This window comes from Bubalus kerabau, chromosome 8 (assembly GCF_029407905.1).
Source record: "Bubalus kerabau isolate K-KA32 ecotype Philippines breed swamp buffalo chromosome 8, PCC_UOA_SB_1v2, whole genome shotgun sequence".
In the NCBI taxonomy this organism is placed as follows: Eukaryota; Metazoa; Chordata; class Mammalia; order Artiodactyla; family Bovidae; genus Bubalus; species Bubalus kerabau.
In genome coordinates this window covers 101,165,809-101,179,231 of record NC_073631.1, presented here as the reverse complement: position 1 = coordinate 101,179,231, position 13,423 = coordinate 101,165,809, and the positions used below count along the sequence as shown (strand labels likewise).

The 13,423-nt window shown below is 42.5% G+C and overlaps 1 protein-coding gene across 1 annotated transcript in view; it reads right to left on the bottom strand.

The window, feature by feature from the left end:
- The window catches only part of LRGUK (leucine rich repeats and guanylate kinase domain containing), a 103,427-nt gene that overhangs the window by 43,927 nt on the left and 46,077 nt on the right, over window positions 1-13,423 (bottom strand). The window contains exons 11-12 of the mRNA XM_055590962.1: window positions 12,768-12,887; window positions 1,179-1,275 (exon numbers count right to left, since the gene is read on the bottom strand). Of these exons, the coding sequence (XP_055446937.1) occupies window positions 1,179-1,275; window positions 12,768-12,887 (217 nt within the window). The remainder of the gene's footprint in view (window positions 1-1,178; window positions 1,276-12,767; window positions 12,888-13,423) is intronic.

Sequence of the window (13,423 nt, the reverse complement as noted above, 5' to 3'; positions counted from 1 at the left end):
GTCTGTTATCTGAGGATGGGGCAGAGAAAGGACAGATGAAGGAGCAGGGGGCAGAGAGGAGGGAGCCCGCAGCAGTAAGAGCATCACTGGTTGGATGGTAATCTTTCAAAAGCAGAAACAGAGATTAGTCCTTAATCCTGTCCTTCACCAGGCTTCAGGGGGAAAAAAAAAGTGTAGGATAAATTTAGTGATAGAAAGAAGTGATGATAAGATAAACAAAATTAAGGCCCATGCCTGAAAAGAGAATAAAAAGGCTTACAGATTTATCAGTAGTGATGAAGATATGAGATACTCTTTAACTGAAGTCATGGGTGGATAATGTATTGACATTAGCAATATACCTTTGACAGATAAAACACACTAGGGTTGTGAGGATTCCCTTTGATGCAAAGGGCCAAGAAAGAGCAAATAAATTATTTTTAAGGAAATGAACTCAGACACAAGGTTGTTGTGAATTACTACTGATGACCAGATGATCAGGGTTTCAGGGGGTAAAGCCTTAAATTGAATAAAACTGTCCAGAGCTCCTATGAAAGGGACCAGAGCAGGGTAGTGACCCTCACCCAGGAAAGCCACAGACCTCAAGGAAATGAGGAATCTTCTCTGATCTAATGTCGAGGGCTTCCAACTGCATTAGTGACCTGCCTGCCGGCTCTCTGGGACTGAGGACTCCTTACACAGCGATGTTTCAGGGCAAGAGTAAGGCTGTGTACGTACATGTCCAGGGCAGACCAACTGGCTGAAATGGTGCGTAGGGTCACAACAATTAGAAAGCACCAAAGATAGCAAACAGAGGGAGTGGTCTGTGGACAGAACACGCCCACTCCCTGGAAGTGCTCAATTCATAAGTTAGCTGCGTAACATCAGTTCCTTGCGAGTAGTTTATCTTGAGTAAAATCTGATCATAAATAGCAGCAGCTGACAAACACAGATCTCAAGAACTTTTCACGGTGCTTTTTCTTCCATTTTCTTAAAACATCTCTTTATTCAGTTTCATTGGAAATTTACAGTATTTTCACCAAGATCATAAAGCCGTGTGTGGATGATGATATCTCAAAGGTATTAAAAACACAACTCAATGAGAATACATCCAAGTAATTGTTCTCTTTCTTATCATGATTTCCTAATACTTCTACCAGAGAACATGTATTTCTTCTGCACATAAAGAGCATTCTTACCATGTTTTGCATTTCATCAAAAACTTCTTGAGAGGTAAAATGATAATCAACCCGATCTCCTTCTCCAAAGTAAGGCAGTCTGGTGGTGTGACAGGCCCTGAAAACAGAAAGTGTCTCTTTCTGTTAATTTGAAATTCAAAATGGAAAAGGTTTTGGCATAAAGTATGTTTTAAAAAATTAAAATGGATCCACAAATCGTAAAGTAACGTAACCATGAAAACCCTGATGTTTGGCAGTGCTAGACATGCTCACTTGCTATACTGTATCAGGATTATACAAACTTTGGATTCAGTTCAGATCAGTCATTCAGTTGTATCTCTTTGTGACCCCATGGACTGCAGCACACCAGGCCTCCCTGTCCATCACCAGCTCCCGGAGTTTACTCAAACTCATGTCCATTGAGTCGGTGATGCCATCCAACCATCTCATCCTCTATCGTCCCCTTCTTCTCCTGCCCTCAATCTTTCCCCAGCATCAGGGTCTTTTCAGATGAGTCAGTTCTTCGCATCATGTGGCCAAAGTATTGGAGTTTCAGCTTCAACATCAGTCCTTCCAATGAACACCCAGGACTGATCTCCTTTAGGATGGACTGGTTGGATCTCCTTGCAGTCCAAGGGACTCGCGAGAGTCTTCTCCAACACCACAGTTCAAAAGCATCAATTCTTCAGCGCTTAGCTTTCTTTATAGTCCAACTCTCACATCCATATGTGACTACTGGAAAAACCATAGCCTTGACTAGACGGACCTTTGTTGGCAAAGTAATGTCTCTGCTTTTTAATATGCTGTTTAGGTTGGTCATAACTTTCCTTCCAAGGAGTAAGAGTCTTTTAATTTCATGGCTGCAGTCACTGTCTGCAGTGATTTTAGAGCCCCCCAAAATTTAGTGTTGGATTATCAACACTAAGTTTTCACTTACTGTTCTTTACCACCTTCTGAGTCATGACCTCTGATATCATATTATCAAACTTTAAGAAATAAAACAATATTTATTACCCATATACTTTTCACCCAAATGTTTTCATACTCTCCCTGGTCTATGGCTATTTTCTAGAATGCTCCCTACCCCATTCCTCTATCTGGTTAGCCCACTTGTCTTCAGGACTCAGTCTAAGTGTCACTCTCAAAAGGCCTTTCTGGACCCTCTGTGGCTGGGTTATGCACCCCTTTTTTATCCACCTGTAGTCTCAATGCCTGCTGCCAACTCCTCCCCCGCCCCCTTGTTCAGGACCCCATCTCCTCCACTGCTGGAGGGTGGAGACTGCTCGTTCCTCATTCCTGCCACACTCATCGATCTATATGAATTTCCTGAGGGAATCCATGATTCCAACACTGTATGGAATTCTCAGTATGGCATTCTCAGTTCAACCAGAGAGGGCTTTTCTGCCCGCTGTCTGAAATAACATCCCCACAGCTTCCTTGGTGGCTCACATGGTAAAGAATCCACCTACAATGCAGGAGACCCAGGTTTGATCTCTGGGTTAGGAAGATCCCCTGAAGAAGAAAATGGAAAATGGCAACCGGCTCTACTATTCTTGCCTGGAGAATTCTATGAACAGAGAGGAGCCTGGAGGGCTACAGTCCATGAGTCTCAAAGAGTCAGACACGACTGAGCACACACATGCATGCAACCCAGCTCACCACACCTCAATTACCCTGTTACTCCTTCTATTTTCTGTTTTTTCCTCTTTTCCCCAGGAGGATGTATGACTCATAAGGGGAGCATTTTATGTTCCTAAAATTTTTTTTCATTAATTTTTAAAAATTTCTGCCATACCACAATGTGAATCACCCTTAAGTATAGATATGTCCCCTCCTTCTTGAACCTCCCTCCCACCTCTCCCCATCCCACCCCTCTAGGTAGTCACAGGGCACTGAGTTTGAGCTCCCTGTGTCATACAGCAAATTCCCACTAGCTATCTGCTTTACATACGGTAATGTATGTGTTTCAACGCTGCTCTCTCAGTTCATCCCAGCCTCTTATCCCCCGCTGTATCCACAAGTCTGTTTTCCATGTCTGCGTCTCTATTCCTGCCCTGCACATAGGTTCATCCTTACCATTTTTCTAGATTCCACATACATGCATCAATATACCTATTTGTTCTTCTCTTTCTGATGAACCTCACTTTGTCTAACAGGCTCTAGGTTCATCCACCTCACTAGAACTGACTCAAATGCATTCCTTTTTATGGCTGAGTAATATTCCATTGTGTATATGTACCACAACTTCCTTATCCATCTGCTGATGGACACCTAGGCTGTTTCCATGTCCTAGCTATTGTAAATAGGGAGCACTTTATCTTGTTCATCTAATCTGCTACTTCATTCACAGTGCCTGGCCCATAGTAGGCAATTACTAAATATCTGTAACATGAATGAATTAATCAAACATGTGAAGTGGACAGTAGCTGTGATAAGCTCCAATTTAAAATGACTATAAAAATGACTTGCCCAGGGATTTCCCTGGTGGTTCAGTGGTTAAGACTTGGGAATTTTCACTGCAGGGGGCTCAGGCTTGATCCCTGGTTGGGTAACTAAGATCCCACATGACAGGTGGCATGCCCCCACCACCAAAAAAAAAAAAAAAAAAGACCTGTCCAAGGCCACAGAGCAGGCCAATACTGGTCCCAGAACTAAACTGTGACTCCCAACTAGCCCAGGACTCTTGATTTCAGACATGCTGACTTCCCAATGCTAAGTTCTGGGAATGCAAACTGATTTTTAGATTATCCTATGGCTTTAAAACAGGAGATGCAAATAGCTAGACAAATGACATGCTATTTCATTGACTCCTCACAAAAAGATATGAGGTAGGTATTATTAGCATTACCAATGGTTATATTACCATTACCATTACCACTGTTATTACCTCATTACTACTGTTCTCATTTTAGAGATGATGAAATTGAGACACATCAGTGAAGTAACATGACTCAGTAACAACCACAGGATGACACTGAAGTCAAGTTCTTTTAGGATCACACTAAGAGGCAAGAATACACAGAAGATCTGTACAAAAAAGATCTTCATGACCCAGATAATCATGATGGTGTGATCACTCACCTAGAGCAAGACATCCTGGAATGTGAAGTCAAGTGGGCCTTAGGAAGCATCACTACGAACAAAGCTAGTGGAGGTGATGGAATTCCAGTTGAGCTATTTCAAATCCTAAAAGATGATGCTGTGAATGTGCTGCACTCAATATGTCAGCAAATTTGGAAAACTCAGCAGTGGCCACAGGACTGGAAAAGGTCAGTTTTCATTCCAATCCCAAAATAAGGAAATGCCAAAGAATGCTCAAACTACCGCACAATTGCACTCATCTCACACACTAGTAAAGTAATGCTCAAAATTCTCCAAGCTAGGCTTCAGCAATATGTGGACCGTGAACTTCCTGATGTTCAAGCTGGTTTTAGAAAAGGCAGAGGAACTAGAGATCAAATTGCCAACATCTGCTGGATCATGGAAAAAGCAAAAGAGTTCCAGAAAAACATCTATTTCTGCTTTATTGACTATGCCAAAGCCTTTGACTGTGTGGATCACAATAAACTGTGGAAAATTCTTCAAGAGATGGGAATACCACATCACCTGACCTGCCTCTTGAGAAATTTGTATGCAGGTCAGGAAGCAACAGTTAGAACTGGACATGAAACAACAGACTGGTTCCAAATAGGAAAAGGGGTACGTCAAGGCTGTATATTGTCACCCTGCTTATTTAGCTTATATGCAGAGTACATCATGAGAAATGCTGGGCTGGAGGAAGCATAAGCTGGAATCAAGATCGCCAGGAGAAATATCAATAACCTCAGATATGCAGATGACACCACCCTTGTGGCAGAAAGTGAAGAGGAACTAAAGAGCCTCTTGATGAAAGTGAAAGACGAGAGTGAAAAAGTTGGCTTAAAACTCAACATTCAGAAAACGAAGATCATGGCATCTGGTCCCATCACTTCATGGGAAATAGATCAGGAAACAAAGGAAACAGTGGCTGACTTTATTTTTCTGGGCTCCAAAATCACTGCAGATGATGATTACAGCCATGAAATTAAAAGATGTTTACTCCTTGGAAGGAAAGTTATGACTAACTTAGACAGCATATTCAAAAGCAGAGACATTACTTTGCCAACAAAGGTCCATCTAGTCAAGGCTATGGTTTTTCCAGTAATCATGTATGGATATGAGAGTTGGACTATAACGAAAGCTGAGTGCTCCAACCAGTCCATCCTAAAGGAGATCAGTCCTGGGTGTTCACTGGAAGGACTGATGTTGAAGCTTAAACTCCAATACTTTGGCCACCTGATGCGAAGAGCTGACTGATTTGAACAGACCCTGATGCTGGGAAAGATTGAGGGTGGGAGGATAAGGAGACAACAGAGGAAGAGATGGTTGGATGCTATCGCCGATTCAATGGACATGAGTTTGGGTAAACTCCGGGAGTTGGTAATGGACAAGGAGGCCTGGCGTGCTACAGTTCATGGGGTCATAAAGAGTTGGACATGACTGAGTGACTGAACTGAACTAAGAGGGTAAAGTCACAACCTCAACATCTTCTCCATTTCAAAGTAAAAAACCAACAAGCTTTTATAATTCATACTATTGTGCCCCTGCCTTATAGCCAAGAACTAACAATAGTATAAATGTAAAGGTTTTAAGATCACATTTAAATTGCATACTGAAGAAAGTGCACATATTCTAAGAGAAGGCGGTCCAAACACCACGACCTTTGTTGAGGTGTTTGCTCGCACCCACATCTCTTCCCACCACTTGGCAGGGACCTGAGACCCTCTGTTTGTTGGTGACCTTGACAGTCAGGACAGACAACTCAGTGACTTCACTTCGGGTACGGTGCACCCTTAATGTAGCCTTTACACACTGTACTGAATTTGCATTTTCGAACAAAGGAATTGAGTGGCAGGGATTTTCTCAGAATTTCTAAAAGGAAGACAAAGCAAAGAAGCAATCTGAAGCTTCTAGGCAGGTAAATAAAGGGATGGCTTCACTGGCGTGGAGAATGCTGATGATAGAACTGGCATCCACTGTGGAACTTTCTATTAAGAAGGACCTGGGATGACCTACGGTTTTTTGAATCTGTCATCCAGTTTTCACATATAGAAATGTTTGCTCTGTAGCATGCTGTCCAAATATGAATATCTTAAAAAGGAAATACTTCATAGTGAAAGCAATGTTCATTAAACTTAGATAAACACAATACCAGATAAAGAAATTTGCTTGGGCCATCACCTTTAATATCTTTCCTGTCCCCGGTCTAAACATAATTTCAATTGTAATTTACATTTCTATGAGTTTATTTTTACTAACTAACTTACTAGTTCAATCATGGTATGTTAGTTAAAACCTGGTTTGTGATGGGAGCCATACTCCCTATTAGTTTCATTTAACAGACAAAAGAGCTGAGTTAGCAGTTAACCTTAGACTACAACACAGGTGCTCAAAAGTCTAAGGGTGAGTTACACATTCTTAAAGGCTGATTCACTGGCCAGCTGTCATCTAGGATCCTAACAAACCAAGTCCGTGGGCTGGGGGAGATGATCAGGACAGAAAGGAATCTGGAAGGCCAGGCCAAATAATGAAATGTCACTACATCCGGGAAGATATAAGAGGAAGAAGCAAAGATGTCTAAGAAGAGCTAGGAGATGGCTGAGGGAGTAGAAGTTTTTTCAGTGTGATTCAGAAGCGTGCAGATTTAGAATCTCAATTCTGGACCAGATTGCCTTAAGAAATAATGAACTTGTTACTGCAAATATTTAGGCAGAGCGCATTTTGGCTGTGAGTGCATCCAAATTCAAGAACATTTATAGAATGCCATATTGTGAGCAAGGGAACTGGGTGTTCACAAATGCCCAGGTATTCTGAGGGTGCTCGGTACGCACGCCGAATTGGTCCCAATGCCCAATGCAAATGTGTATCAGTAAGTTGCTGGATACAATTTAAGAGATCAGGAACACAGAAGATTCCAGCATATACTGTGTCTGACTATCAAATCCCAGGGATCCACTACTCTGTCCACTTTCCAATAACTACATACCACTTTCTAGTTCGTGCCACCAGCACCTGTCACTACATCCTCCCCAGTCTCCCAGTTTCCAGCCTTCCCTCCCTTTCTAAAATGCAGCTGTGACCCTGACACTCCTCTGCTTAGAGATCCTTTATGGCCAGATCCCTGACTTTTTCTCTGGTCCCATCTTCTGCCATCTTCCTCCATGCTTCACGCCTAGGCAGGCTACAGAGTATAACACTCTCAGTTAATCAAATGTGCTGTTGTTCTTTCTGCCTGGACTGCATTCCCTGCTCAAATCTCACATCCCATTTACCCCTGATTTCTTCTGTCACAGAGGTTCTTCACTTCCCTCATCATCAGATCAGATCAGATCAGATCAGTCGCTCAGTCGTGTCCGACTCTTAGCGACCCCATGAATTGCAGCACGCCAGGCCTCCCTGTCCAGCACCAATTCCTGGAGTTCACTCAGACTCATGTCCATCGAGTCAGTGATGCCATCCAGCCACCTCATCCTCTGTTGTCCCCTTCTCCTCTTGCCCTCAATCCCTCCCAGCATCAGAGTCTTTTCCAATGAGTCAACTCTTCGCATGAGGTGGCCAAAGTACTGCAGTTTCAGCTTTAGCATCATTCCTTCCAAAGAAATCCCAGGGCTGATCTCCTTCAGAATGGACTGGTTGGATCTCCTTGCAGTCCAAGGGACTCTCAAGAGTCTTCTCCAACACCACAGTTCAAAAGCATCAATTCTTCGGCGCTCAGTCTTCTTCACAGTCCAACTCTCACATCCATACATGACCACAGGAAAAACCATAGCCTTGACTAGACGGACCTTTGTTGGCAAAGTAATGTCTCTGCTTTTGAATATGCTACCTAGGTTGGTCATAACTTTCCTTCCAAGGAGTAAGCGTCTTTTAATTTCAAGGCTGCAGTCACCATCTGCAGTGATTTTGGAGCCCAGAAAAATAAAGTCTGACACTGTTTCCGCTGTTTCCCCATCTATTTCCCATGAAGCGATGGGGCCGGATGCCATGATCTTCGTTTTTGATTTTTTGAATGTTGAGCTTTAAGCCAATTTTTTCACTCTCCCCTTCACTTTCATCAAGAAGCTTTTTAGTTCCTCTTCACTTTCTGCCACAAGGGTGGTGTCATCTGCCTATCTGAGGTTATTGATATTTCTCCCGGCAAGCTTGATTCCAGTTTGTGTTTCTTCCAGTCCAGCGTTTCTCATGATGTACTCTGCATATAAGTTAAATAAACAGGGTGACAATATACTGCCTTGACGTACTCCTTTTCCTATTTGGAATCAGTCTGTTGTTTCATGTCCAGTTCTAACTGTTGCTTCCTGACCTGCATACAAATTTCTCAAGAGGCAGGTCAGGTGGTCTGGTATTCCCATCTCTTTCAGGATTTCCCACAGTTTATTGTGATCCACACAGTCAAAGGCTTTGGCCTAGTCAATAAAACAGAAATAGATGTTTTTCTGGAACTCTCTTGCTTTTTCCATGATCTAGCAGATGTTGGCAATTTGATCTCTGGTTCCTCTGCCTTTTCTAAAACCAGCTTGAACATCAGGAAGTTCACGGTTCACATATTGCTGAAGCCTGGCTTGGAGAATTTTGAGCATTACTTTACTAGCATGTGAGATGAGTGCCTATCTTGTTAGATGGCTTTACTTAACTGAATCTCATATAGGTTGTAAGCTGCCAGGAGGACAAGACCCATGTCTGCTTGTTTCACAGTTTTATCGCTGGAACAAGGCACACAGATAGTGCTTAAGAAACACTGACGGAAAGAATAAATAAACCACTCTACTAGTATGTCACATCTGTATAAAGGGGCATTAGATTAGACGGCACTAGGGAGCTATAGCTCATATCATCTCATTTAGCTCAATAGCTATGAGTCTCTGATTTACCGTATTATTAGTAGAATATATTTAGTAGTCAACATCATGAAAAGGTTATAAAAATAAAGATTTCTCTAAGAAGAATAAAGTTTTGCTTTCATGCCTCTTCAGATCACTTTCAAGGCCTTAAATCTGGAAGATGAACAGGCATGCTGGTATTGTTTTACGTTTCTCTCATTACCCAGCACTCTTCCAGGAAGCTACTGATCTGTGCAGTAATAGTAAGACTGGAAATAAGTGGAGAGACTCAGAAGGCATGGCCTACCTCTAGGCCATGGATGCATGGTCAGTTGCTCAGCCATATCTGACTCTTTGTGACCCTATGGACTGTAGCTTGCCAGGCTTCTCTGTCTATGGGATTTTCCAGGCAAGAATACCAGAGTGGGTTGCCATGCCCTTCTCCAAGGGCTCTTTCTGGCTCAGGGATTGAACCCGCATCTCCTGTATTGGCAGGCAGATTCTTTATCAGTAAGCCACCTGGGAAGCCCCATCTTTAGGTCACTTATAACTAATACTGGTAAAGAAAGAACATCCAGCCTATTCCTAAAACCAGGAACAAATACTAAAATCAGATTCTGAGGCAAGAGAACAATCTCTCAGCCATCCCAATATTTGTTATACCACTGAGATACATTTTTAATATTTATACATCTGGATATGCAACTCAGTATGTGAATATTTCAATGAATGTCATGGTCTTGGGTAAATGCAATTTAAAAAGGAAGACAAAATGCCAGGAGAAAATGAGCTAACTAGGAGGGAAAGAAAAGATTCAAGCAAGCGCTAGAGAAAGCGCCCTTGTAAATGTTTATGTGTTTCACAATGAGACTATGTTCAAGCCTTTTTTTCCCATTTAATTAAAAATCAATAAAATTTATGTTGGCTGAAGACTAAAATAAAAGAAAAATCTAAACAAGAGCAATGGCTTGCCCCTGAGGATGTGCTTTGGTTTTATCATTTGTTTTAATTAGAAAGTTGCCACATATCATCATAGTACTATCTGACTTTCTTATTGCATGAAATTACTGGTTTCCTCATACTCTTTATGGTCCAATGATATGCTCTTTGGGCTCCCCAGGTGGCGCTCATAGTAAAACAACTCGCCTGCCCGTGCAGGAGACATAAGAGATGCGGGTTCTATCCCTGGATCGGGAAGAACCCCTGGAGGTGGGCATGGCAACCCACTCTGGTATTCTTGCCTGGAGAATCCCATGGACAGAGAAGCCTGGTGGGCTACAGCCCAAAGGGTTGCAAAGAGTCGGACACAACTGAAGCGACTTAGCAAGCACGCATGACATGCTCTTTGATCCATGCCTTGGTGAAATTCTTAGAATGACCCTCCTATTTACAAGCCCTGATCTCTGCCTCCATGTAAGATGCCAATGTATGGTCAGACAAGGCTTTTGAGCCCATGAGGGAGGTGGGGGGGTGACTGCAGGTCTTTCCACTCAGGTATCTTTCTACTCGCCACTAATCCTATCCAGAGGAGAAAAATACCAGTGGCAACAGTACCATTAGAGGAGAAGGAAGCTAATTTCAGGATTTCTGTTTTGTCATCCTGTGCCTCCAGACAAAGTGCATATGATGCTATTTAAGGTCTGAGTTCCCCACCTTCAGAGTCTCTCCATTTATTTCCAAATACATTACAGACATTAAGGCAAGGGCCTCATCAATATTGTTCCTACTGCATCTTCAGGGCCCAACACATGGGAAGAACTCAATAAATCTTTATAGAAAGAATGGATGAACGAATGAATCTCTTCATCTCTCTATGTACCCATCAGTGGAGGTTGGAAAAAAAAAACACCTATGCTTCTTAGCACAGTAATTTCCCACTGAATTTTGCATGTAATACCATTAACTAACTCATCAGACAATCACTTAGTCATTCATTTAATAAATATTTCTCATGCAATTAGAAGTGCCTGGCCATCCGCTGAACACTGGGAACTTAGTCGTGAGCAAAGCTGGCATTGGTCCCCACCCTCACTGGGCTTACAGTCGAGCAGGGGAACCAGGCATTAAGTACATCATCAAAAGCATGATGGACAGATATTTATAACAGTGGAAAAGCAGGATTTAATGAAAATGAACATTGGTGGGGTTGAGGTGGGGGCTATCCAGTGAGAATGTCAAGGCCAACTGGATAAGAACCTTGATGATGACTTAACAGACATCTCCAAGAACACATCTGGCCCTACATGCCTCAGAGAGTAAACCACAAACAAACACGAAGGATGGGCTCTGAATCATTTGCAACAGAACTGGTGTCAAGACATGTGAAAGGACTTCTAAGCAGGAAAGCCTTGGTTCATGTAAGTTACTTTGGTTCGCTAAAAGGTTCCAGGTTTACACATTAGCACCATAGTCAAGAGATATCTTTTTTGCTCTAATTTGATCATCCATTCATTATGCTCCACTTATCTTGCGAAGCAGGTTCCATACCACTGTATAAGCATAAAGACACTCTGCACTTTTCAATTCTGATATTAAATTTTAATTTACTTTTTGTTGCTTCAGGGTGTGTAGAATAGATTAATGAGTAAATTCTTCTATAGTATTTGTTTCCTGGAGTTGTTAAATGCTGGATATAATTTTAGATCTCTAAATAAATGAACCTGTTTAACACAGTGTTTACATTGTTAGAACACGTGTAGCTTAAGGGAAGGAACTTGTCTGTAACAGCATTAGAACATAATTTACATTTCTTTTTCTTGCCGTCTTATGTATCTTTGCAGTCACATTCTCAGTTCACTGAGAAACATCACTAATCTGAAAGTAAGGTCTTTGCTATACATAAAAAAGGAAAGAGGAAGCCAGTTGAAAAGGCCACAGCGATAACTCTAACACTGAGACACGGAAACCTTTAAAAAGTCTCAAAGTCCAGCTGATGATTTCCCTGGAAGGTTCTTGTGTTTTGGCTATATCCAGCTATTTTAACTGAGTCATTTGGGAATCACACAGCGAAATATCTGCCCCACAAAACTGAAAGGGTATTGAATGCTAACCTGAGGGTAAGGAAAAGGAACTCTTTGGCTGTCATTTCTCATTCCTTCCTTCTGAAATATGCCTCCAAAGAGGAAGGCCTGAGCGGAAATAAAGCAGCTGAGATGCTGGCAGCGTGCGCTCCGACAGTGATGAGGAGAGGCTGTGACTGGAGTGCAGACCCACCCCCCACACCCCAATCATAATGCTGTGATTCGTGTGTCACACCATAGGGCAACAGGAGGAGGCCATGCTCCAATACCACAAGGCTTAATTAAAACCACATGTAGTTCCAAATCTTGGAGCAGGATTTTGGCTGTGGCTGAGTGCATCAAAGCATTTGGAGGGTTAAAGTAAAATAAATAAATAAATAAATACAGTGTATATCACAGTGTAATAACCGGCAAAGCAGCTCATAAGCCTTCTTTGCATGTTTTTTAACTTGCTTAAAATTAATAGCCATTGTGAGCAACAGCCAACATTTTACAGCCTTCATTCAGTTCAGTTCAGTCCAGTCCTCAGTCGTGTCCAACTCTTTGAGACCCCATGAATCGAAGCACGCCAGGCCTCCCTGTCCATCACCAACTCCCAGAGTTCACCCAGACTCACGTCCATCGAGTTGATGATGCCATCCAGCCATCTCATCCTCTGTCGTCCCCTTAGCCTTAGCAGCCAATAAACTCACCCGTATCTGAAGTAAGTGCTGAACTGTCTGCAGAGGCGGTGAGCGAGTTCTCGTTTACCACATGCTTGAGGACCGGCCAATACCAGCATGGGGTACGGGGCATCCAGACTAGGCAGGGTGCTGCAACATAGGGCAGAGCGGGCACGAGCATTAATGCATCCGGCGTGGAAAGCTGTCCACGTCGCAGTCACGATGAATCAGGCTATCCTGCACTCGCTATATGCAGACACGGTGTGGAAGGACGGTCCTACTTTCCAGAAGCAAGTTGATTACAAAATAGCAAAGAATTTAACACCATTTTTAGAAGGAAAAACACAGTAGGAGAGATATTCATTTCTGGTTGATGGAGTTTCCCCCCAAGAAATTCAAAATGAAAGAAATAAGCCTTGCCCTCTCAGAGGTAAACTTTTTCATATCTTTTTTAATAATTACTTTAATCGGAGGATACTTACTACACAATATTGTGATGGGTTTTGCCACACACCAACATGCCTCAGCCATGGGATACGCATGTGTCCCCCCATCCTGAACCTTTCCTCCCACCTCCCTTCACACCCTATCCATCCGGGTTGTCCCAGAGTACTGGCTTAGGGTGCCCTACTTCATGCATCGAACTTGCACTGGTCATCTTTTTTCCATATGGTAATGTACATGTT